We start from the raw sequence: 26,950 nt of genomic DNA on the forward strand, positions 1-26,950 counted from the left end.
ACCACAGCCAGAATTAATGCCTTCAGGAAGGGAGGGGAGGAAAGGAGAGAAAGAGAGAGAATTGGGTGAGAATGGAGAGATAAACGCGTTCTCGGTGGAGGCGGAAGCTGTCTGAGTCTCCCGCTGTGGCCAGGCCTGGCTTGTCTGATCCCTTGATCGTTATGCAAATCAGTGGCTGGGCCTGGTGTGGGACTTCTCGAGTCCTATCTAAAATAAAGATGCCAGTGAGCGATAAACCTTTTCTCACATGGAGCTGTCAACCTTTTGGTAACTGTTCTCTTCCTGTCTAGAGTGAGTGTGTGTGTGAATCGCCTCCTCGTCAGCCCTGTGACTGTTGCTGTGCAGAGCAGCGAGCCTGTCAGCCAGAGTTAATCGTATGCATCTGAGCTTCTCTTAAAGGGACAGTCCAATCTGGCTTATTAAATGGTTGGAACTTTTACACTTGAATTTTCTTTCTCTCTCTCCAGTTCCAATATACGGCTCAGATCAGTCATCCCGAGACTCCACTTTATTCACCGTTATTTGAACTAACACTGTGTACTTTTCTCTGGGGTGTCGTGTTAATCCGTGTTCATAATTTTGGAGAAGTAATTTTAATTAAATACAGTCTGTGTGTGTTGGGTGGAGTACTGGTGCGGCTATATAAATACAAGTTGTACAGGTCTGTTACTGGCGAGGAGAGCAGTTTAACACTGGGATTGTGAGTTATTTATTTTACTGTCCATCTGTGAAAGATTTTGTGCTTGTGAGTAGGAGTTAAAGCTTGGCTCTTTATCATGAGCTCAGGTGACATTTGCACTTTGAACTTTGCTATTTCTATTATCCACTTCCTGTATCTCCGCTCCCTTATCTCTGAGAAGTCCTCCAGAGTTCTGTCTCATCCAATTCCTGTTTCTTATTGGGCTTGGCAGTGCTTTTTTTTTAAAGTAAAGATTCTCTCTCCCACCTTTTTCTCCCCTCCTCCCTAGTCGTCGTCATCATCATAGGCAGTCCCTCGGAATTGAGGAAGACTTGCTTCCACTCTTAAAATTTGTCCTTATGTGGCTGAGCAGTCCAATGCGAGAGCCACAGTCCCTGTCACAGGTGGGATAGACAGTGGTTGAGGGAAGGGGTGGGTGGGACAGGTTTGCCGCATGCTCCTTCCCGCTGCATGCGCTTGATTTCTGCATGCTCTCGGCGACAAGATTCGAGGTGCTCAGCGCCTTCCCGGATGCACTTCCTCCACTTAGGGCGGTTTTTGGCCAGGGACTCCCAGGTGTCGGTGGGGATGTTGCACTTTATCAGGGAGACTTTGAGGGTGTCCTTGTAACGTTTCCTCTGCCCACCTTTGGCTCATTTGCCTTGAAGGAGTTCCGAGTAGAGCGCTTGCTTTGGGAGTCTCGTGTCTGGCATGCGGACAATGTGACCTGCCCAGCAGAGCTGGTCGAGTGTGGTCAGTGCTTCGATGCTGGGGATGTTGGCCTGGTCGAGGACGCAAACGTTGGATGCCTCCTCCCGGGTAACTCTTTGCTGGGTCACCGTCCTGTGCCACCCCGAGTGATCATTGTTCCATGTGCGAGCCGAGACATTGGAGAGCTAGCTGCTATTCAGTCGTCACACACCTGAGCCTGAACTAATTGGTTCCGGGTCTCTGGGGGGGCCAGGGGTACAGAACCCAATTGTCGGGAAGCTGGGCTGATTAGGATCAAGTAACCAGGGATGAGGGACTTCAGTCACCTGGAGAGATGAGAGAAACTGGGATTGTTCTCCTTGGAGCAGAGAAGCTTAAGGGGAGATTCAATCGAGGCGTTCAAAATTATAGAGTAGGTAAGGGGAAACTATTTCCACTGGCAGGAAGGTCGGTAACCAGAGGACACATTGAAGATAATTGGCAACAGAACTAGAGGGGTCGATGTAGGCTGTGGCTCAGTGGGCAGCACTCTCGCCTCAGAGTCAGAAGGTTGTGGGTTCAAGTCCCACTCCAAGGATCAATCTAGGCTGACACCCTCGGTGCAGTGCTGAGGGAGCGCAGCACTGTCGGAGGTTCCGTCTTTCGGATGAGACGTTAAACCGAGGCCCCATCTGCTCTCTCGGGTAGACTGAAAAAATCCCATGTCCACTATGTCCACTAAATCCCTCAATCCACATCGCTAAAACAGTTTATCTGGTCGTCGTCACATTGCTGTTTGTGGGAGCTTGCTGTGCGCAAAATTGGCTGCTGCGTTTCCCACATTACAACAGTGACTACACTTCAAAATTGTACTTCATTGGCTGTAAAGCACTTTGAGACGTCTGGTGGTCGTGAAAGGCGCTATATAAATGCAAGTGTTTCTCTATGCATTTTTTTTACACAGGGCTGTGGGGAAAGACCAGGGAAGAGTGGGACTAATCGGACAACTCTTTCAAAGGGATGGCACGGGCACGATGGGCCGAATGGCCACCACCTTTGCTGTATGATTGATTTCATGAACTCAGAATGGGTTCCTACACGTCAGCGTGTTCCACCAAATGTACTTTATTTCCAACCAGTGGGTGTCTGTCATTCCCTGTAACTCATTAACCAGCAATGTGATTCAATTCTTGCCTATCCTGCACGCAACAACTTGTGTTGTCTGCACTGAGCAGAGGTCAGTCAGCAGGTCAGTGACGCAAACGACTGCAGCCCGGATAATCTGCTCCCTGTTATGTTGATGGGCTTTCAAGATCGGCTCGGGGAGAATGCAAGAGGTGTTCTGTCTGTACTTCGAGCATTTTACCCTCCTTCATTGAGTTGCGTCGTTTTGCGTGATTATTGATCCATATCCCTTGGTCCCCTTTCCTTCCGGTGTCAGTTGTGGCTCAGTGGGCAGCACTCTCTCCTCTGAGTCAGAAGGTCATGGGTTCAAGTCCCACTCCAGGGACATGAGCACAAAAATCTACGCTGACACTCCCAGTGCAGTGCTGAGGAAATGCTGCACTGTCGGAGGTGCCGTCTTTTCGGATGAGACGTTAAACCGAGGCCCCGTCTGCCCCCTCAGGTGGACGTAAAAGATCCCCCGGCACTATTTTGAAGAGGAGCAACTGCGTTCTCCCCGGTGTCCTGGGGCCAATATTTATCCCTCAATCAACATTTAAAAAAATAGATGATCCAGTCATTATCACAGTGCTGTCTGTGAGAGCTTGCTGTGCGCAAATTGGCTGCCACGTTTCCCACATTACAACAGTGACTACGCGCCAAAAGTACTTCATTGGCTGCAAATCGTTTTGGAACGTCGTGGTCATGAAAGGCGCTATATAAATGCAAGTCTTTTTCCCCTTGAAATTTTCAGTTGACGCACAGCCTTTTGGGGAGTTCCAGATTTCTACCAACCTTTGTGGAACAGTGTTTCCTGATTTCACTCCTGAACGGCCTATCTCTTTTAACTTCATGCTCCCTTGTTCTGGATTTCTCTCTCTTTCTCTCTTCTCCCCCCCCCCCCCCCCCCAGAGGAAATAGTTTCACTGTACAGTACCTACCATTTTGAATCCTTATAATCTTTTGAAACACCTTGATCAGATTACCCCTCAAACTTCTAAACTCTGGCGAATACAAGCCAAATTTCTGCAATCCGAATAATTTAATCCCCCACGTTACAGCAGTGACTCCACTTCAAAAAGTACTTCATTTGGCTGTAAGGCGCATTGGGACGTCTTGCGGTCGTGAAAGCCGCTATATAAATGTAAATCTTTCCCCAAGTCTGTCTTTCTCTGTACTGCTGCCCCTGTACTGTAAAGGAGGCCGTGTGGGGGGTGCTCTTGTGACTGGGTGCTGGCTCTGGGTGTTACCTTCCCTGCTGTTATCGCCCCCCCCCCCCCCACGCTCCTCTGTTCTAACAAGTACTGCTGCCTGTGAATCCGAAATGGCCGAGCCTCACCTGCAAAAATGCAAACCTTTCCGGCAAAGGCAGAGCAGGCCTGAGCAGCTCTGAACTCTGGGCGGTGGGGGTGGGGGGGGTTATTTTTTAAAGACACGCGAGGAGACTCGATACTAACCTGCTCTGTGCGTCATTGATGTCAGATGATTTCTGGCAGCAGACCCAATGTCAGTGCGTGCAGGAGGAGAGAGGAGGCGGTCCCAGAAGTAGAACTCCAGCAAAGCACTAAAATAATTTCCACCCGTGATACAAGCCGACTTTTTTAAAAAAAAAAAATGTCATGGCTGCAGCTTGGGGCGATGGTCCATGTAAAAACATAAACAGGAGCAGGAGTCGGCCATTCGGCCCCTCGAGCCTGCTCTGTCGTACACTACGATCACGGCTGATCTGATCTTGGCCTCAACTCCAATTCCCTGCCCGCTAACCATAACCCTTGACTCCTTTATCGTTCAAAAATCTGATTTATCTCCACCTTAAATATATTCAATGACCCAGCCTCCACAGCTCTCTGGGGCAAAGAATTCCAAAGATTCACCACCCTCCGAGTGAAGAAATTTCTCCTCATCTCAGTCCTAAATGGCCGACCCCTTAATCTGAGATCCCTTATCCTCTCGACTCCCCAGCCAGGAGGAAACATCCTCTCGGCATCTACCCTGTCAATTCCCCCTTAAGAATGTTATAGTTTTCAATGAAATCACCTCTCATTCTTCTAAACTTCAGTGAGTATCGGCCCATTCTACTGTCTCTCCTCATAGGACGACCCCTCTCGTCACCACTTGCAGAAGCTGCCCTGCTGTATGCTGGAGCTGGCAAGAGACCGGCCACTCTGCCAATGCACATTGCGTGCAGGTGGGGGGGGAAATTGCACCTTCAGCTCTTTCAACAGTGCAGTCGGTAACCGTTTCCTGTCCATGGGTCTTCCCGAATGGCTGGGGTTTTGGGAGGTGGGGTTTGGAATCAGTCATGCCTTCAGCCCTCCAGTCCTGGCCTCATGTGCAACCTCCAATTCCCTTCATTGCCTCACCCAATCAATGGTGCTCATGAGCACCAGCCATCCAGACCCTAAACTGGGCCTGATGCTGGTTCTGCTTTCTTTGGAACAGAGGAGGTTGAGGGGAGACCTGATTGAGGTATATAAAATTACGAGGGGCCTGGATAGAATGAATAGGAAGGACCAGTTTCCCTTGGCAGAGGGTCAACAATCAGGGGACATAGATTTAAGGTAACTAGTCGGAGGTTTTGAGGGGAAATTTCTTCACCCAGAGGGTGGTGGGGGTCTGGAACTCACTGCCTGAAAGGGTGGTAGAGGCATAAACCCTCACTACATTTTAAAAAGTACTTGGATGTGCACTTGAAATGCCGTAACCTACAGGGCTACGGACCAAGAGCTGGAAATTGGGATTAGGCTGGGTTACTCTTGGTCGGCCGGCATGGACACGATGGGCTGAAACGGCCTCCTTCCGTGCTGTAAATCTCTGATTCAATGATTAAACTCTGGAATTCATTCCCGAAACCTCTCCGCCTCTCTACCTTTCCTTATTAAGCCGCTGCTTATAACCCACCTCCTTTGACCAAGCTTTTGGTCACCTGTCCTAATATCTCCTTATGGTGTCAATTCTAATCTACTAAACACTCCTTGGGATGTTTTGCTATGTTAACGCGTACAGGGTATATGCAGGGAGGATGTTTCCCCCGGGCTGGGGAGTCCAGAACCAGGGGTCACAGTCTCAGGGTAAGGGCTCAGTCGTTGCGTATATTCAAGACAGAGATCGATAGATTTTTGGACACTAAGGGAATCAAGGGATATGGAGATCGGGCGGGAAAGTGGAGTTGAGGTCGAAGATCAGCCATGATCTTATTGAATGGCGGAGCAGGCTCGAAGGGACGAATGGCCGACTCCTGCTCCTTATTCTTGTGTTATGTAAAGGCAATGTATAAATGCACGGTGTTACGGCAGCTGCCCCACTGTGCCATCTATCGACTCACCAAATCTGCACCCCTACCCGAGGCTCACCCTCCCAGCTAGCATCGCGTCGTTTCTCCCCGCAACTGACTTCCCCAAACTAGGTTGCTGCCTGGAGATGTGTCCTTCCTAAAAATAAGAACTTGCATTTCTATAGCGCCTCTCATGGCCACGGACGTCCCAAAGCGCTTTACAACTAATGCAATACTTTTTGATGTGTAGTCACTGTTGTAATGTAGGAGATGCGGCAGCCAATTTAAACACAGCAAGCTCCCACACACAGCAATGTGATGATGATCAGATAATCTGTTTATAGTGATGTTGGTTGAGGGATAAATATTGGTGATTGGAGCGTGGGCAGATACAGCAGGAGCAGTGAGAGACTGTGGAGGGATGTGATCGAGGCTCGGGAGAGGCGTGAGTTCGGGCCCAGGGGCAGCACGGGCCCAGCCCACACTGCGATATGTGCGCGCACTAGGTCCATGCAGCAGAGCTGGTCTACACTCGTCCTGGTTAACCCTTGCCGCTGGATAAAGGCCTAGCTCTGTCAAGCCCGTGTGGTGGCTGGTGTGCAACGGCCACCACATGTTAAAAAAAATCCACACACAGGCATCTTCCACCCTTCAGGATGCAGTTCAGGATCTGGAATATTAGGTCCTTCATTGAAACACCTGTGAACTCATCCCTTTTTGGCGTGGAAGCAAGTCATCCTCGTTTCGAGGGACTGCCTATGATGATGAAATATTGGGCCCAGGACACCGGGGATAACTCCCCTGTTCCTCTTCGGAATAGTCTCATGGGATCTTTTACCTGAGAGGGCAGAGGGGACCTCGATTTTAATGTCTCCTCTGAAAGATGGTACCTCCGACACTGCAGCACTCTCTCTACTCCTTAGTGTCAGCTGTGGCTCAGTGGGCAGCACTCTCGCCTCGGAGTCAGAAGGTTGTGGGTTCAAGTCCCACTCCAGAGACATGATCTCACAAATCGAGGCTGACACTCCCACTGCAGTACCGAGGGAGAACTGCACTGTCTTTCGGATGAGACATTAAACCGAGGCCCCGTCTGCTCTCTCAGGTGGTTGTAAAAGACCCCACAGCCACTATTTCGAAAGGAGAGCAGGGGGAGTTCTCCCTGGGGCCAATATTTATCCCTCAGTCAACATAACAAAAACAGATTATCTGGTCACTATCACATTGCTGTTTGTGGGAGCTTGCTGTGCGTAAATTGGCTGCCGTGATTCCCACATTACAACAGTGTCTGCACTCCAAAAGTACTTCAATGGCTGTAAGGCACTTTGAGATATCCGGTGGCCGTGAAAGGCGCTATAGCAATGCATGTCTGTCTTTCTTTACTGCACTGAAGTTGAAAAGGAGAGTTAGACAATGTTTGCTGAACTGGGGTTGCTGGGGCCACAGATTAGGCTGTGTCGGGGGGGGGTGCGGATTGAGGATATGTGGCCCGCCCCATGGGTACCCTGTACCTCTGATCCAGGTCTTTAGGGTACTTTGCGTTGCTTGTCAGCGGTGGAGAGGACCTCCCCGTGCTGACTAACTACCGGCCTTAAACCGGCCTCAGATTCGTAGGCCCGGGGTCTGTGTTGCCAAGTGAGCTGGGTCATTCCCGGTGAGGAGGGAAGATAGCGTGGTTAGTTGCTCAATTTGTAAGAGGTTCTTCTCTGATGGCTCTGCCCTGTGGTTTGCCAGGCTGAATACAACTGTAGTGGGGGTGTGGTGGTTGAATGGGGAAGCATCCTTATTGCATGTGGGAATATCCTGCTCCAGAGTCATCATTATAGTTTCATTATCAGTTAGCGGGGGTGTGTGCCATCTGCCAGTAAAGGGAGGGCACCAAAAACTGAATTGCCAGAGAAGTTCAGAGAGCTGAAGTGCTAATTCTCTCCATGCCTACTGACTCCTTCCAGTCTCTCTCCCATAAGAATTAGGAGCAGGATTCAGCCATTCGGCCCCTCGAGCCTGCTCCGTCATTCAATGAGATCGCGGCTGATTTTCGACCTCAGCTCCACTTTCCCGCCCGATCCCAAGATCCCTTGATTCCCCTCGAGCCCAAAAATCTATCGATCACCATCTGGAATATACTCAACAACTGAGCATCCACAGCCCTTTGGAGTAGAGAATTTTAAAGCTGCACAACCCTCCCAAAGTGAAGACATTTCTCCCCAGTCCCAAATGGCTGATCCCTTATCTTGAGACTGTGGACCCCCCCCCCCCCCCCCCCCCCCCGGTTCTAGACTCCTCAGCTTAGAGAGAGTCTAGAACTAGGGGGCATAGTTCACTAATTTCCTCATGAATGGTATCCCGTACTCCCACGTTTCCTTAGTCCAAGTGTGTCCATAATAGATGTGATGGCGACCAGCTAATCTGTTTTTAGTGGTTGGTTGAGAGATAAAATTTGGCCCAGGACGCTGGGGAGAACTCTCCTGCTCTGCTTTGAAATAGTGTCATGGGACCTTATTACATTCCTGGGAAAAGCCTTGGGGACATTTATACAGTGTTAAAGGCATATAGAAGTGCAAATTGTTGTGGGACAGCACAGGAGGAGGCCATTCGGCCCATCGTGCCTGTGCCAGCTCTTTGAAAAAGTGATCCATTCAGTCCCACTCCCCCCCTGCTCTTTCCTCATTGCCCTGCAACTTATCAACCAATTCAAAAGTTAATGTTGAATCTGCTCCCACCGCCCTTTCAGACCACGCGTTCCAGATCACAGCAATTCGCTGCGTAAACACAATTTTTCCTCATCTCCCCACCTCTGGATCTTTGTGCCAATGATCTTCAAGCTGTTTCCTTTGGTTACCGGCCTTCCTGCCAGAGCCATTGCCATTTCCAGCCCTTCGGACCAATGGTAAGCTGACCCGCAAAAAGTTCAGCAAACTGCACGCTTCATTCACTCCTCCTTTCATGTCTGCTGGCTTGTCGTGTTTCGAATTTGATGGGCGTGGAGATAAAAGAGAGGGCTTTGGTTTGCATAGCTATCTCATTGTTCCGATTTTTAGGATTTAATCCCACACTGAGATCTATTTTCATCAACAACTTGTGGTAGCTGGGACCAGGCACTTAAACTTTTTACATGTGGCCCACGAGGCTCTGTGGTAAGCAGAACTACTTTCCCTTATGCCTTTAACATCGCAAAATGTCCCCAAGGCTCTTCCCAGGAACGTAATGAGGTGAAATTTGACACCGAGCCAAAGACGGGGATATTAAGACCGTTTATAAACAAAAATCATTCCTGGGATGTGGGCGCCATTGGGAGTGTCAGCCTAGATTTTTTTGTGCTCAAGTCTCTGGAGCAGGACTTGAACCCACAACCTTCTGACTCCGGGGTAAGAGAGCTACTCACTGAGCCACAGCTCAGGTGGATGTTAAAGATCTCATGGTCATTATTTTGAAGAAGAACAGGGGGAGTTCTCCCTGGGATGTCCCTGGCCCAGTATTTATCCCTCAACCAACATCACGAAAAACAGATTATCTGATCATGATTTCATTGCTGTTTGTGGAAGCTTGCTGTGCGCAAATTGGCTGCCGTGTTTCTCACGTTCCAACAGTGACTAAACTCCAAAAGTACTTCAGTGGATGTAAAGTGTTTTGGGACGTCCGGTGGTCGTGAAAAGTGCTATAGAAATACAAATTTTTTCTTCTTTCAAAGCGCTTCATAACCAACGACGGTCGAATAGCTTGCTACACTCCGTTATTGGGGGGTGGGGGGGGGGTCCACATGAACTCCACTTCAGGCCAGGTGTTCAAGGAAGCCAGTGAGTTAGCAACATTTCAGAAAGTGGGGGCGGGGGGGGGATAAATTCGAGTGAAGTCTGGGCTTGTTAAGAGTTAATCCTAATCCAACTCTGGCAGGCGGTCGGCTTTCCGACTTGCTGTATGTGCCCAGTCTCGCTCCTTGCCAATTTGCCCATTAAATCAGATCTCCCGGCCAGATCCTCTGTGCTCTGTTCACTCACTCCTTTCGGATTATTAACCTGTTGGCAACTCGTTGACGCACACAACAACAGGGTGCGTTTTATATAGCGCCGTTATGGGGAGCGGGCAGGTAAGTGGAGCTGAGTCCACGGCCAGATCAGCCATGATCTTGTTGAATGGTGGAGCAGGCTCGAGGGGCTAGATGGCCAACTCCTGCTCCTAATTCTTATGTTCTTATGTTAAACGTAATAAAACGACCAAGGCCCTTCACAGGAACATAATTGGGCAATCGTTAACACCAAACCTTGTTAAAGAGGAAGGATTTAATGAGCATCTTAAAGGAGGAAAGAGGGGGAGAAGTGGAGAGGTTTAGGGAGGGAATTCCAGAGCTTTACATAAGAACATAAGAAATAGGAGCAGGAGTCTGCCATTTGGCCCCTCAAACCTGCTCCGCTATTCAATAGGATCATGGCTGAGCTGATCATGGCCTCCACTCTACTTCCTGCCCGCTCCCAATAACTTTTGACACCCTTATTGTTCAAAAATCTGTCTAACTCCACCTTTAAATATATTCAATGACCCACCCTAAACAGCTCCCTGGGGCAGAGAATCCCAAAGATTCACGATCCTCAGAAGAAATTCCTCCTCATCGCCATCTTAAATGAGCGACCCCTTATTCTGAAACTACGCCCCCTAGTTGTAGATTCCCCCACAAGGGGGAAACATCCCCTCTGCATCTACCCTGTCGAGCCCCCTCCGAATCTTGGATATAAGATAGCTTTGGGCCTAGGCGACTGTAGGCAAAGGTGGAGCGATTAAATCGGGAATGTGCAAGAGATCGGAATTGGAGGAGCGTAGAGATGAGTTGTGGGGCTGGAGGAGGTTACAGAGATAGGGAGGGGCGAGGGCCATGGAGGGATTTGTAAACGAGGACGCGAATTTTAAAATTGAGGCGTTTCCATACCGGGAGCCAATGTAGGTCAGCGAGCACAGGGGGTGGTGGGCGAACGGGATTGGTGCGCGTTAGGACATGGGGCCGCAGAGTTTTGGATCAGCTCCAGTATACTGAGGGTGTGAGGTGGAGGCCCGGCCAGGGGAGCGTTGGTATGGTAAAGTCTAAAGGTGACAAAGGCACGAATGATGGTTTCAGCAGCAGATGGGCTGAGGCAGGGGTGGAGACCGGGGATGTTGCGGACGTGGAAGTCGGTGGTCTTGGTGATGGAGCGGAGATGTGGGCGGAATGCAGCTTGTATACATACAACTCGCCAAGGCTTCTTCGGCAGCACCTCCCAATCCCACGACCTCTACCCCCTAGATGGACGAGGGCAGCAGGCGCATGGGGGGGAACACCACCACCTCCATGTTCCCCTCCGAGTCACACACCATCCCGACTTGGAAATATGTCGGCCCTTCCTTGGGTCCCGTAGCTCCCTCCCTAACAGCACTGTGGGAGCACTTTCACCACACTGACTGCAGCGATTCAAGACGGCTCACCACCACCTTCTCAGATGATTGGGGACAGGCAATAAATGCCGGCCTTGACAGCAACGCCCACATCCCGGAACGAATAAAAAAAAAGCAGTGAGCAATATGCTGTACAAATCTACAGTGCGCCCACGACCTGACTGGCCTGGGCATTGTTAACCAATCCGTGGCTTGTGTTAGTTACCCACAGAGCCAGCTGGAAGCTGGCTTCTATTTCCTGGACGACTTGCTCCACTTCAGCAGGAAACCTCCAGCGTTCTTTAGATTAGTAATTGATTTCCCCCAGAGCTCTGGCGGCCGAGAGAGGACCGAGAGCATTGTGGCTGGAACTAGCGTGACAAGTTGTGACCTAAATGCTGGAAATTCGTCAAAAACCACCACCGCCGGTTTGCTGCCCAAAAAAAACCCGCGATGACTCAGCTGCGAATTCTCGGCGGAAAATTCATGAAAAAATTGGCACTGCGCGGCGTAAACCACGATCCTCGTCAACTTTAGTCCGAGGCCGATTACCGCTGCGGGTTGGACCTAGGGGCAGTAAACACGCACAATATTGTTCCATAAAATCGCGAAACATTCACAAGACCCTTTCCTTGTGAATCGCTGCCAAAGAATTACAAAAATAAACTTTTAACTTACCGTTGCAGGGTTTCGTACCGACTGCTGTTCCAAGGGCTGCACCCACGGGTTTTTCCTCAGCGTTTCCGCCCCTTCCCCACCCCGTGACCAAACTCGGGCGCAAGCAGTTTTCCAAGCGTGGCAAGCCAGCAGTGTGCTTCCCCAGCAAGTAGTTCAAAACCGCCGGCAGAAGACTTCGCTGAGTTTCCCGCCACACCGTTTTCCGCCCAAAACGGAAGAAGTAGTGCCGAAAAACGTGGCGGAAGGCTGATGAATTTCCAGCCCTTATTGATGGAAGCAGACAAGTGTTAAGTCAATTTAAAAACCAAATAAGTGAAGGGGACTACATGGCACGGGAATGCAGAAAAGTGTGAAGTGATGCATTTTGGTAAAAAGAGCGAGGAGGGGCAATAGAAACAAACGGGTACAATACTAAAGGGGGTGCATGAACAGAGAGACCTGGAGGTATATGTGCACAAATCGTTGAAGGTGGCAGGGCAGGTTGAGAAAGCAGTTTAAAAAGGCTTACAGGATCCTGGGCTTCATAAAGAGACGTAGAGTACCAAAGTGTGGAAATTATGATGGACCCCCCCCCCCCTGTATAAATCATTGGTTCGGCCCCAACTGGAGTATTGTGTCCAATTCTGGGCACCACACTTTAGGAAGGATGTGAAGGCCTTGGAGAGGGTGCAGGAAAGATTTACGAGAATGGTTCTAGGGATGAGGGACTGGAGAAGCCGGGGTTGTTCTCCTTGGAGCAGAGACGGTCGAGAGGAGATTTGATCGAGGTGTTCAAAATCATGACGGGTCCGGACAGTGTAGACAGAGAGAAACTGTTCCCATTGGCGGAAGGGTCGAGGACCAGAGGACACAGATTTAAGGCGATTGGCAGAAGAACCAAAGGCGAAGTAAAAAAAAAACGTTTTTACGCAGCGAGTGGTTGGGATCTGGAATGTGCTGCCTGAGAGGGCGGTGGAGGCAGACTCAATTTTATCTTTCAAGTATCTGAAGGAAAAAAAAAATTTGCAGGGAAAGGGCAGAGGCGTGGGACTAGCTGAGAGTCAGCATGGGCTCGATGGGCCGAATGGCCTTATGCCCTGTAAGCATTCTATGATTCTATGAATGTCTCATCTTTGGGACTTGTTCCAATCCAGTCCAGGCTGGTGGAGTGAATTCTCCTTCGGTAGTTGTGGTCCTATGTGCAATGTGTTTGGGTAATCGATCTTGGTCTGTATCTGAGTACAAGTGGGCCAGAAGAGTTTTATTTTTAAACCCGGTTTCTCGTTTATAATGTCAATAAGGTCACGTGGAGGGGGTGGGGAAATGAGAACATGTCAGTGAGGAAATGCTGTTCTCGGACTGGGGCACATTGTTGTCGAGAAGGAGCTTTACTCTGTATCTAACCCCGTGCTGTACCTGCCCTGGGAGTGTTTGATGGGACAGTGTAGAGGGAGCTTTACTCTGTATCTAACCCCGTGTACCTGCCCTGGGAGTGTTTGATGGGACAGTGTAGAGGGAGCTTTACTCTGTATCTAACCCCGTGCTGTACCTGCCCTGGGAGTGTTTGATGGGACAGTGTAGAGGGAGCTTTACTCTGTATCTAACCCCGTGTTGTACCTGCCCTGGGAGTGTTTACTGAAATCAGTAACCTCAATGTGCATGCATGGTGTGAACCCTTGTTAATGTTTGTGACTCTAGAGCTTCTGTTATACCTGCGGATCTGACAGTAGCCAGATATAAGTTACTTTTCCCCTTGCCAATCTTCTCTCTTCTCTTGATGCAGTTGCTTAGGCACGTCTGTCTCACCTAGTGCTCCATTAATAGTCAGGAACCTTGGTGCGTGCCACCAGGCTGTTCTACAGTGGGGGCATTGCGGCCCATTCAAATATATGGTGGGAGTTTGTAAATGTATGTGTGTACACTGGGTTAATCGGAGCGGGGGTGTGTGTGTGTACACTGGGTTAATCGGAGCGGGTGTGTGTGTGTACACTGGGTAAGTCGGAGCGGGTGTGTGCGTACACTGGGTTAATCGGAGCGGAGGTGTGTGTGTGTACACTGGGTTAATCGGAGCGGGTGTGTGTGTGTACACTGGGTAAATCGGAGCGGGTGTGTGTGTACACTGGGTTAATCGGAGCGGAAGTGTGTGTGTGTACACTGGGTTAAGCAGAGCAGGTGTGTGTGTGTACACTATGGGTAAATCAGAGCGAATGGGTGTGTACTGCACTAAACCCCTCTGCTTCAACCAACTTGGCTCTGCTTCCCAAATTGCTGCATGTAACTTTTTCTACTTGGTTATAATCTGTATTTATATATAATTAAGGAAAGAATGTTCAATTTTAAAACTGGTCCAATAATGAGCAATTGGGGTACAATAAAGTAGGCCAGCAGGTACAGCACGAGGTTAGATACAGAGTAAAGCTCCCTCTACACTGTCCCATCAAACACTCCCAGGGCAGGTACAGGGGGTTAGATACAGTGTGGATTAATTGGAGTGTGTGTGTGTGTATACACACTGGGTTAATCGGAGCCCAGCACACTTTATCCCGCCCGAGAGGCAATGCCTCTCTGCCGGGCGTGCTGAGACCTGTCCTGCATTCGGCGAGTGCCAAGTTTCCGGGCGATTGGTGGCTGGTCACTCGAAACGTCAGCACTGTGATGGCGAGCTGAAAGGAACTTGCTAACTCTGCGGAAACGGCCCGAGGGATGAATGCGAGGGCAATGCTGGCGTGCACTCGCATGTTGTGGGGTGGGGAAGCGTGCCCAGAATCCCAGCGGGCAGCACACACTCGATCAGCACTTCCAAGATGCGTGTTGTTGCAACCTGGAACGTGCTGATTGAAAAGGGCGGTGGAAGCAGATTGATTCAGTAACTTTTTAGAAAGGAAATTAGAATCATAGAACATTCACAGCCCGGGAGGTTGCCATTCGGCCCGTCGGGCCTGTGTCAGCTCTCTGCAAGACCACTTCAGCTCATCCCATTCCCTATAGCGCTGCAATTTTCTTTTCTTCCAGGTGCTTATCCAATTCCCTTTTGAATTGGATAAAGACTTGAAAAGGAGGAATTTGCAGGGCTATGGGGGAAAGAGCAAGAGACTGGGACTAATTGGATAGCTCTTTTAAAGAGCTGGCACAAGCACAATGGGCTGAACGACCTCCTGTGCTGCATCATTCTATGAAGAACAGTGACTGGGCTTTTTTATGTCAAAGATGTTTCAAAATCTACATGTTTCAACATCTTCAATTTCCCTTCCTCTCTAATTGTAAAGTGCAGCACACCAAACCAGCAAATCCGTTTTTTAAAAACAGCAGGGTGCTTGGGTGGATTAATCAGGCGCACTAAAGCCGCCCCTTATTTCGGGGATCTTTTACGTCAATCTGAGGGCAGACGGGGCCTCGGTTTAACGTCACCTCCGATAGTACGGCCCTCCCTCAGCACTGCATTGGGAGCGTTGGCCTGGATTTTTGTGCTCTGCAGTGGGACTTGAACCCACAACCTTCTGGCTCGGAGGTCAACTGTGCTGCCCACTGAGACACAGCTGATGCAAAAGCCTGGCTTTGAAAGCTGAAATATCCCTCCCTCTGGAGTCCCTGGGCTCTAGATTATCATCATAGGCGCTCCCTCGAACGAGGATGACTTGCTTCCACAAGAGTTCACAGATGTTTCAGTGAAGGACCCGATGTTCCAGTCCTGAACTCCAATTAAGGGGGTGGAAGATGCCTGTGGGTGGATTTTTTTAACGTGGGGTGGCTGTTGCTCACCAGCCATCACGCGGGCTTGATAGAGCTAGGCCCTTATCCCCACTGGCAAGAGTTAACCAGGACGACTGGAGACCTGCTCTGCTGCACGGACCTAGTGCACACACATCGCAGTGTGGGCTGGCCCGTGCTGCCCCTGGGCCCTCGGCTCTTCCGGGCCCCGTACCCTCATTAGCCCCACCTTCGTCCACCATGTTCCAGGGCCCGGCACTCCAGCTCTATTTGTAGCCCTGACCTGTGGTGGTGGTCTCTCTCCGGTTGGGGCGGCCCACCATGTAAATAAGGAAAGGGTTCCCACCAATGTCCCCTGTAAAAAAAATTTTCGGGCCAGACCGATTTTTCTATTGAAGAGCCAGCTGCATGGGACCCCTGGAGCGCTGTGTGGCTGTGCAGCTTACAGTGAACATTGGCCGGTCAGGGTGGAATCAGAGTTGGCTGTGACGCCACCCATGGTCGAATAGTGTGCTCAAAGCGGCTCACCAATGAAGAGAAGCCTTCAGTTTAGTGGAACCTTTTTTGTGTTAGTTGATTTATAGGTTACCGAATGAACTTTTATGGAGTATAAAAGTAGGGAAGTCCTGTTACAACAGTACAGGGCATTGGTGAGACCACACCTGGAGTACTGCGTACAGTTTTGGTCTCCCATGTATAAGGAGCGACATACTTGCATTGGAGGCAGTTCGGAGACCGTATCATGTGGTTGATTCCTGAGATAAAGGGGTTGTCTTATCAAGAAAGGTTGGGCCTAGACTCATTGGCGTTTAAAAGAATAAGAGGTGATCTTATTGAAACATATACTGAGGGGCTCGACAAAGTTAATACAGAGAGGATGTTTCCTCTCGTGGGGGAATCTAGAACTAGGGGGCACAGTTTCAGAATAAGGGGTCGCCCATTTAGAACTGAGATGAGGAGGAATTTCTTCTCTCTGAGGGTTGTGAATCTCTGGAATTCTCTGCCCCAGAGAGCTGTGGAGGCTGGGTCATTGAATATATTTAAGGTGGAGGTAGACAAGATTTTTGAACGATAAGGGAGTCGAGGGTTATGGGGAGCGGGCAGGGAAGTAGAGTTGAGGCCAAGGTCAGATCGGCCAATGATTTTATTGAATGGCGGAGCAGGCTCGAGGGGCCGAATGGCCGACGACTCCTATTATGAACCCTGTCTCTCGTGCCCTCTGTTTATTTTCACCAAGTGTACTAAAAGTCAGTGTGCAATACTGGTTGAATAGTGCTGACGAACTTCCTTTTCCTGGTAACCGCCCGTTGCTAAGCTGGGACCCAAGCTTGTGGTTTAGCTGGAAGTTCCTCATTACACCAATTTACCCAACAAACATTCTTCCCATTCCAGTGCAACTGACCCGTCAGCACTGGGGCCAGTCTCTGAACTCCCTCTCCTTCTCCCTCTCCCTCTCGAGCTTGTACCTCCCCCCAGTACACAAGATAAACGTGTGTAATCTGTTTGAACTGAAAAGTAGTTTGAAAAATGGTGTGTATGTCCCAATCTTCTCTTCCACTTCCCTACAAGGGCAGGTACAGCACGGGGTTAGATGCAGAGTAAAGCTCCCTCTACACTGTCCCATCAAACATTCCCAGGGCAGGTACAGCACGGGGTTAGATACAGAGTAAAGCTCCCTCTACACTGTCCCATCAAACACTCCCAGGGCAGGTACAGCACGACCCAAGGCGCTTCACAGGAGTATTATGAGATTAAAAATTTGAAACCGAGCCACTTAAGTAGAAATTAGGGCAGGTGACCAAAAGCTTGGTCAAAGCAGTAGATTTTAAGGAGTGTCTTGAAGGAGAGAGACGTAGAGAGGTTTAGGGAGGGAGTTCCAGAGCTTAGGGCCCAGGCAACAGGAGGCACGGCCACCAATGATTGAGCGATTATAATCAGGGATGCTCAAGAGGGCAGAATTAGAGGAGCGGAGACATCTCATGGGTTGTGGGGCTGGAGGAGATTACAGAGATAGGGAGGGGTGAGGTCATGGAGGGATTTGCAAATAAAGATGAGAATTTTGAAATCTAGGCGTTGCTCAGCCGGGAGCCAATGTAGGTCAGCGAGCACAGGGGGTGATGGGTGAGCGGGACTCGGTGGAGACTGGAGATGGGACCTGGTTTGTATTGACTCAGTTCCGCACCGGGTAATGTAGGTGCCATGGTTGGGAATGGTGCTGGGTTAGGTCGAGCTTCTTGTCGTTCGGGGACCGTTTCTTGGTATTATGGACTGTCCTGTTGGCGGCCTCCTCTTTCCTGTGCTGAACTTTTCCTTCCTCCAGTGCACTGCTGCTACTGAAGAGATAATCTGGAGAGGCCAGACCCTTTAATGCTATTTCCAAAAAGGGTAGTAATTGTCCTTTCTGCTCTTTTTATGGAAATGCAATTTCTTAACTAATTGCCTCTAATTTAAGGCATGTCTATCCAGTGATGACATGCTAGTTTCTGAGCCACTGATGGTCATCTCTCTTCCTGCAAGCTCAGAATTTGTGAAGCCACAGTCATGTGTGAGGCGATAGTGCTTTCCCCCCCCCCCCCCCCCCACAGCATCCCGACTCGTGGGTTATTTATCAAAAGAAGGCAGCAGGTCACAGCAGGAAGCATCTCTCAACGGAGCCCTCTCGGGAGGGACTGCTCACCATCTCCGCACTGTGGCTGAGCTGAGCGGTCAACTGGCCAGTACTGACCCAGTGGCTTCTCTTTCCCCCCCCCCCCCCCCCCCCCGGCCTCCCGCTCGTCCCTTGGGTCCAGCTCATCTGACCCCGTCCCCCAGACCCGGACCAGCTCACCACCTCCCAGAAGCCAGAAAATAAAGTCCCACATCGGGACTTTCAAACAAGTGCATTGTGTACAGTGGGTTGCGAGGAACGCCCCATATCGACATCATTTCAGAAGCTGAATGACCTGCTGGGTATCGCCTGCACTTTTTTTTTTTTACAGAGGATGTACGCCACAGAAACAGACCATTCGGCCTAACCAGCCCATGCCGGCGTTTATGCCCCACTTGAGCCTCCTCCCGTCATTCCCCATCCAACTCGATATCAGCATAACCCTCGATTCCCTTCTCCCTCATATACTTGTCCAGCCTCCCCTTAAATGCCTCGCTACAATTCGCCTCAACCACTCCCTGTGGCAGCGCGTTCCACATTCTCGCCACTCTCTGGGTAAAGCAGTTTCTTCTGAATTCCCTGTTGGATTTCTGTAGTTGTTGTACATGCGCAAGTCCTTCCATCTTGTGTGCTTGGCTCCGTTGGCAGCGCTGTCTCCTGACTCGGACAGTTGTGGGTGTGCATACCACACCAGATGTCTGAGTGCACGTTCTAGGCCGACACTTCGCTGCAGTGCTGAGGGAGTGCTGCACTGTCCCTCGGGGCGAGGCATCAAACTGCCACTCTGTCTGTTTAGGTAACTATTTGAAGAAAAAAAGAAAGACTTGCATTTGTATAGAAGCATAGAAAGTAGGTGCAGGAGTAGGCCATTCGGCCCTTCGAGCCTGCACCACCATTCAATATGATCATGGCTGATCATGCAACTTCAGTACCCCATTCCTGCTTTCTCTCCATACCCCCTGATCCCTTTAGCCGTAAGGGCCATATCTAACTCCCTCTTGAATATATCTAACAAACTGGCCTCAACAACTTTCTGTGGTAGTGAATTCCACAGGTTCACAATTCTCTGAATGAAGAAGTTTCTCCTCATCCCAGTCCTAAATGGCTTACCCCTTATCCTTAGACTGTGTCCCCTGGTTCTGGACTTCCCCCAACATCGGGAACATTCTTCCTGCATCTAACCTGTCCAGTCCCGTCAGAATTTTATATGTTTCTATGAGATCCCCTCTCATCTAAATTCCAGTGAATATAAGCCTAGTCAATCCAGTCTTTCTTCATATGTCAGTCCTGCCATCCCAGGAATCAGTCTGGTGAATCTTCGCTGCACTCCCTCAATAGCAAGAATGTTCTTCCTCAGATTACGAGACTAAAACTGAACACAATATTCCAGGTGTGGCCTCACCAAGGCCCTGTACAACTGCAGTAAGACCTCCCTGCTCCTACACTCAAATTCTCTCACTATGAAGGCCAACATGCCGTTTGCCGCCTTCATCGCCTGCTGTACCTGCATGCCAACCTTCAATGACTGATGTACCATGACACCCAGGTCTCGTTGCACCTCCCCTTTTCCTAATCTGTCACCATTCAGATAATATTCAGCCTTCCTGTTTTTGCCACCAAAGTGGATAACCTCACATATATCCATATTATACTGCATCTGCCATGCAATTGCCCACTCACCTAACTTGTCAAGTCACCCTGCAGCCTCTTAGCGTCCCCCTCACAGCTCACACCGCCACCCAGCTTAGTGTCATCTGCAAACTTAGAGATATTACATTCAATTCCTTCGTCTAAATCATTAATGTCTATTGTAAACAGCTGGGGTCCCAGCACTGAACTTTGCGGTACCCCACTCGTCACTGCCTGCCATTCTGAAAAGGACCCGTTTATTCCTACTCTTTGGTTCCTGTCTGCCAACCAATTCTCCATCCATGTTAATACATTACCCCCAAAACCATGTGCTTTAATTTTGCACACTAATCTTTTGTGTGGGACCTTGTTAAAAGCCTTTTGAAAGTCCCCAAATACACCACATCCACTGGTTCTCCCTTGTCCACTCTACTAGTTACATCCTCAAAAAATTCTAGAAGATTTGCAAGCATGATTTCCCTTTCATAAATCCATGCTGACTTGGACCGATCCTGTCACTGCTTTCCAAATGTGCTGCTGTTACATCTTTAATAATTGATTCCAACATTTTCCCCACTCCCGATGTCAGGCTAACCGGTCTATAATTCCTTGTTTTCTCTCTCCCTCCTTTTTTTAAATTACATTAGCTACCCTCCAATCCATAGGAACTGATCCAGAGTCTATAGAATGTTGGAAAATGACCACCAATGCATCCACTATTTCTAGGGCCACTTCCTTAAGTACTCTGGGATGCAGACTTATCAGGCCCTGGGGATTTATCGGCCTTCAATCCCATCAATTTCCCTAACACAATTTCCTGACTAATAAGGATTTCCTTCAGTTCCTCCTTGATAGACCCTCAGTCCCCTAGTATTTCCAGAAGGTTATTTGTGTCTTCCTTAGTGAAGACAGAACCAAAGTATTTGTTCAATTGGTCTCCCATTTCTTTGTTCCCCATTATAAATTCACCTGAATCTGACTGCAAGGGACCTACATTTGTCTTCACTAATCTTTTTCTCTTCACATATCTATAGAAGCTTTTGCAGTCAGTTTTTATGTTCCCTGCAAGCTTCCTCTCATACTCTATTTCCCCCTCCTAATTAAACCCTTTGTCCTCCTCTACTGAATTCTAAATTTCTCCCAGTCCTCAGGTTTGCTGCTTTTTCTGGCCAATTTATATGCCTCTTGGATTTAACATTATCCCTAATTTCCCTTGTTGGCCACGGTTGCACCACCTTCCCCGTTTTATTTTTACGCCAGACAGGGGTGTACAATTGTTGAAGTTCATCCATGTGATCCTTAAGTGTCTGCCATTGCCTATCCACCGTCAACCCTTTAAGTATCATTCGCCAGTCTATCCTAGCCAATTCATGTCTCAAACCATCGAAGTTACCTTTAAGGTCAGGACCCTAGTCTCTGAATTAACTGTGTCACTCTCCATCTTAATGAAGAATTCGACCATCTTATGGTCACTCTTCCCCAAGGGGCCTCACACAACAAGATTGCTAATTAATCCCTTCTCATTACACAACACCCAGTCTAGGATGGCCAGCTCTCTAGTTGGTTCCTCAACATATTGGTCTAGAAAACCATCCCTTATACACTCCAGGAACTCCTCCTCCACCGTATTGCTACCAGTTTGGTGCCTTTCATGACGTCCCAAAGCGCTTTACAGCCAATGAAGTACTTTTTTTTTGAAGTGTAGACACACTGTTATAATGTGGGAAACGTGGCAGCCAATTTGCGCACAGCAAGCTCCCACAAACAGCAATGTGATAATGTTTTTAGTAATGTTGGTCTGGATGCCGGGGGTTAACTGCCCTGTTCTTCTTCGAAGTAGTGCCATGGGATCTTTTATATCCACCTGAGGGGGCAGACGGGACCTCGGTTTAACGTCTCATCCGAAAGACGGCACCTCTGACAGCGCGGCGCTCCCTCAGCACTGCGCTGGAGTGTCAGCCTGGATTTTGTGCACAAGTCTCGAGTGGGACTTGAACCCATAGCCTTCTGACTCTGAGGCGCGAGTGCTGCCCACTGAGCCACGGCTAAAGAAGAGTAGGGGAATTCGCCTGGCATCCTAGCCAGCATTCTTCCCTCAGCCAACACCGCCAAAAAAAAAATGAACTGGGTCATTCTCACATTGCTGTTTGTGGGAGCTTGCTGTGTGCAAATTGGCTGGCGTGTCTCCTGTATTACAACAGTGACTACACTTAAACGTTTGTGAGGTCATGGAAGGCGCTATATAAATGCAAGTCCGTCTTCTTTTGATTGATGTGAAGTGGTTTGAGATGTTTATATGAGAGGAGCGATAAAATGCTGTGAGATTCCAGCCTGCGTCATTCTTTCTGTGCACTGTGGAATCTAAATCCTGCCATTATAAATGAGGCAAATAGGATTCCACAGTAAGCTGGAACTTCAGAATATTGCAGAGCTCCAAAGTCTCTAATCCCCATGCAGCACAGCGGGAGCAAGTTTCATTTGCGGGGAGAGCGGGGGGGGGGGGGTGGAGGGGGAGTTTGCGCAGGATGTGAGGGATTGGGATCTATCGTTGAGCTCTGGGTGATCCCTGGCCAATATTTATTCCTCATCCAGCGCAACCCCTGTCAATTATCTGGTCATTATCACATTGCTGTTTGTGGGAGCTTGCTGTGCGCAAGTTGGCTGCCACATTTCCCACATTATAACAGTGAGTGTATTCCAAAAAAAAGTACTTCATTAGCTGTAAAGCGCTTAGGGATGTCCTGAAGTCGATAAGGTGCTGCACTCTCTCTTGCGTGCCCTCCTTCTCTTCCCTCATTCTCTCTCCTCCCCTCTCCCTCTCTCGCCCGCCCCCGGCGCTCTCCTCTTTCTCTCCGACTTGGGGAGGAACTCCAGGGATGGTGTTCTAATGACACATTGCCATAAGACAGCACGTCTGCTGACTTGCACACAAACAATGATGGACAGAAAGCAGAGTCGGGATAAATGGGTCCTTTTCGGGTTGGAAATCGGTGGTTAGTGGTGTGCCACAAGGATCGGTGCTGGGACCACAACTGTTTACAATATACATAGATGACCTCGAAGAGGGGACAGAGTGTAGTGTAACACAATTTGCAGATGAAACAAAGATTAGTGGGAAAGCAGGTTGTGCAGAGGACACAGAGAGGCTGCAAAGAGATTTGGATAGGTTAAGCGAATGGGCTAAGGTTTGGCAGATGGAATACAATGTCGGAAAATGTGAGGTCATCCACCTTGGGAAAAAAAAACAGTAAAAGGGAATATTATTTGAATGGGGAGAAATTACAACATGCTGTGGTGCAGAGGGACCTGGGGGTCCTTGTGCATGAAACTCTTTTAGAGAAAATGATGTTTCCACCCAGGCTCGAACTCGGGACCTTTTGTGTGTGAGACAAACGTGATAACCACTACTCCCAAAAAGTTAGTTTGCAGGTGCAGCAGGTAATCAGGAAGGTGAATGGAATGTTGGCCTTCATTACAAGAGGGATGGAGTACAAAAGCAGGGAGGTCCTGCTGCAACTGTACAGGGTATTGGTGAGGCCGCACCTGGAGTACTGCATGCAGTTTTGGTCACCTTAAGGAAGGATATACTAGCTTTGGAGGGGGTACAGAGACGATTCACTAGGCTGATTCCGGAGATGAGGGGGTTACCTTATGATGATAGATTGAGTAGACTGGGTCTTTACTCGTTGGAATTCAGAAGGATGAGGGGTGATCGTATAGAAACATTTAATATAATGAAAGGGATAGACAAGATAGAGGCACAGAGGTTGTTTCCACTGGCCGGGGAGACTAGAACTAGGGGGCACAGCCTCAAAATACGGGGGAGCCAATTTAAAACTGAGTTGAGAAGGAATTCCTTCTCCAAGAGGGTTGTGAATCTGTGGAATTCTCTGCCCAAGGAAGCAGTTGAGGCTAGCTCATTGAATGTATTCAAATCACAGATAGATAGATTTTTAACCAATAAGGGAATTAAGGGTTACGGGGAGCGGGCGGGTAAGTGGAGCTGAGTCCACGGCCAGATCAGCCATGATCTTGTTGAATGGCGGAGCAGGCTCGAGGGGCTAGATGGCCTACTCCTGTTCCTAATTCTTATGTTCTTATGACAGGAAAAGACCCTGTGGTCCATCTAGCCTGCCCCCCCCCCCCCCCCACCACAATGATGCTTCACAATACACTTAGCCCACCCCACCCGAAACTTGGGAGAGGCTATTAACCAGATTTAAAAACCATGGGAGATCTGATGGTTTTGGGAATGTGGAATCCTTCTGCTTTCCGAGGCCCCCTGCTAATGGATATTTCCCTTTGTTTCAGTGAGACGAGCATCTGCCAAGCTCGAGCCACGGTGATGATCTACGATGACGGCAACAAGAAATGGGTCCCGGCGGGCACTGGGGCACAAGTCTTCAGCCGCGTCCACATCTACCACAACTCCAGCAACAACTCCTTCCGCGTGGTCGGCCGCAAGATCCAGCAGGACCAGCAGGTAATGGGTGAGGCCAGTCAGCTGGGCGTGGGCCAGAGTGGTCAGGAGGTAATGGGTGAGGCCAGTCAGCTGGGCGTGGGCCAAAGCAGTCAGCTGGGAATGAGCAAGGCCAGTCAGCTGGGCTGGGCCAAAGTGGTGGTATTCTTTCATATGGTAGTAGCAAATTAAATGTCAATATCTGTCCGATATCCAGGCCAAAGCTCCCGGTGTAACGGCGGGGATATATTGTAGGCTACCTGTGAATTCCCTCTGAGGGCAGTGCTCAAAGATGTGCTCCAGGGTCTGATTAGGAGCTCCACAGTCGCATGATGGGGAGGCTTTAATCTTCCACCTTTGGAGAAGGTGGCAGCATCGACCGTGACCGGTTCTGAGGCGGTTGGTGGTTGCCCGCTGTTTGCGAGGAAGGTTTGCTCCTTCAGGTTGTACTGTGGGCTCCTCTGTAAGGAATCCATTCTGTGTGTCGCTGTCCTTGCAAGCGGTCATCTGGGGCCAGCGCATGGTGCTCTGGTCAGGGATGGTTGAAGAAACATCAATGAGCCTTCTGATTTTTGATAAGGTCATTAATTGCCGCCCATAATTGGGGTTGGAGTGGGGCAAATCGGATCGCTCTTTCAAAGAGCTGGCACAGGCATGATGGGCTGAATGGCCTCTGTGTGCTGCATCATTCGATGAAATGGTTCACAATCTTTGCTGTTTGCGGTTCTTAAAGTGGGTCATGACTTTGAGCCGCGCGGCCTTTGTACGGGGGCATGTCGGTGGTGCATGCTCCTTTTAAATTAGCTGTGACATGTGGGCCCCACCAAGTTAACCCTGGCCCTTCCTGTTCTGTTTTCTTAGGTTGTGATAAACTGCCCGATCGTCAAAGGCCTCAAGTACAACCAGGCCACTCCGAGCTTCCACCAATGGCGTGACATGCGGCAGGTCTGGGGGCTGAACTTCGGGAGCAAGGAGGATGCCATGCTATTTGCCAACGGGATGCAGCACGCCCTCGAGGTACTCGATGGCACGGCGAGTGTGGGTATGTGCGACCATACTAAGTGTGTGGGGTGGTGTGGGGGGGGTGGGTAGGGTAGAGAGGCGGGGGTGTGAGGAGGGAGCTCACACTCCTGTGTCAACCGGGGCGGGGCAGAGTGTCGAGCGTGCATTGCCCTTTTAATGTTAAAGTGCACTTGCAATCCACAATCATACGGGCAGACCCCACCTCGGAGTTGCGGCAGTAATTTTTGCTCTGTGTCGACTCCAATACAGAGGATCTAGCTGGGCCAAGGTGGAGGGAAATCAGTCCGAGACAAATCAGTAGTCGATCGGAAGAAATTTAGGGCCATCTCTCAAAAAAAAATATACATCTCCGCATGTAATACCAGGAATCGTGTTTTGGAGTGCACTTATCAGTGGGTAAATGCAGCAGCCATTTTGTGCACAGCAAGATCCAACAAGCATGAAGCAATTTGGATTGTAGTTTTTTTTAAAAGAAACGCCAGCTTCTTCACTCGGTTTGCATTCCCTCGAGTACAGAAGATTAAAGGATGATCTGATTGAGGTGTTTAACATGATGAGAGACTGAAATTATTCCCTCTGGTGGGGGAGTTCAGAACAAACGGGCCTAGCCTTAAAATTAGAGCCAGGCCGTTCAGGGGTGATGTCAGGAAGCACAAAGGGTAATGGACATAGAAATTTACAGCGCAGAAGGAGGCCATCTCGGCCCTGGGAGAGGCAAAAACCAGATTTTAAAAACCCAGGTCAATTTAGAGAGAAAAAAAATCTGAGCAAATTCCTCTCCGACCCATCCAGGCGATCGAAACTAGTCGAGGAGATCACCCTGGCCGTATTCTATCACCATTAAATCTGAAATTCTCCGCGCCCTTGCCCCCAAAAAGCTGCATAAGCTGGGAGTGTCACTTGAAAATGTCACAACTGAGAATGATAGATTTTTGTTGGGCAAAAGGTATTAAGTACATGAGAATTAGGAGCCATTCGGCCTCTCGAGCCTGCTCCGCCATTCACTAAGATCACGGCTGATCTTTGACCTCAACTCCACTTTCCCGCCTGATCCCTATATCCCGTGATTCCCTTAATATCCAAAAATCTGTCGATCTCAGCCTTGAACAGATTCAAAGACTGAGCCTCCACAGCCCTCTGGGGTAGAGAATTCCAAAGATTCACCACCCTCTGAGTGAAGACATTTAGAAACATAGAAATTTACAACGCAGAAGAAGGCCATCTCGGCCCATCGTGTCCGCGCCGGCCGACAAAGAGCCGCGCAGCCCTCGGTCAGCAGCCCTGAAGGTTACATATAAACCTATGAACAATGGCGGAAAGGTAAAGAGCACCCAGTCCGCCCCGCACAACTGCAACACCCCCTGCACCGCAACATTCTACTCTCCACCCCAACCGGAGCTGTGTGATCTCCTGGGAGAGGCCAGAAAACCGATTTAAAACCCATTTCTCCTCATCTCAGTCCTAAATGGCTGACCCCTTTATTCTGAGACTGTGACCCCTGGTTCTGGACTCCCCAGCCAGGGGGGAACATCCTCCCTGCATCTACCCTGTCAAGCCCCGAGGGTTACCAAACCAAGGCAGGTAGATGGGAGTTAAGATACAGATCAGCCGTGATCTAATTGC

General features: G+C 49.5%; 1 protein-coding gene across 2 annotated transcripts in view; it reads left to right on the forward strand.

The window, feature by feature from the left end:
* Window positions 1-26,950, forward strand: part of vaspb (vasodilator stimulated phosphoprotein b) — a 99,522-nt gene that overhangs the window by 38,140 nt on the left and 34,432 nt on the right. For both annotated transcript variants that reach the window (XM_070867742.1, XM_070867743.1), the window contains exons 2-3: window positions 24,157-24,328; window positions 25,166-25,346. In XM_070867742.1, coding sequence (XP_070723843.1) covers window positions 24,157-24,328; window positions 25,166-25,346 — 353 coding nt within the window. The remainder of the gene's footprint in view (window positions 1-24,156; window positions 24,329-25,165; window positions 25,347-26,950) is intronic.

This window comes from Pristiophorus japonicus, chromosome 26, assembly GCF_044704955.1.
Source record: "Pristiophorus japonicus isolate sPriJap1 chromosome 26, sPriJap1.hap1, whole genome shotgun sequence".
NCBI lineage: Eukaryota > Metazoa > Chordata > Chondrichthyes > Pristiophoridae > Pristiophorus > Pristiophorus japonicus.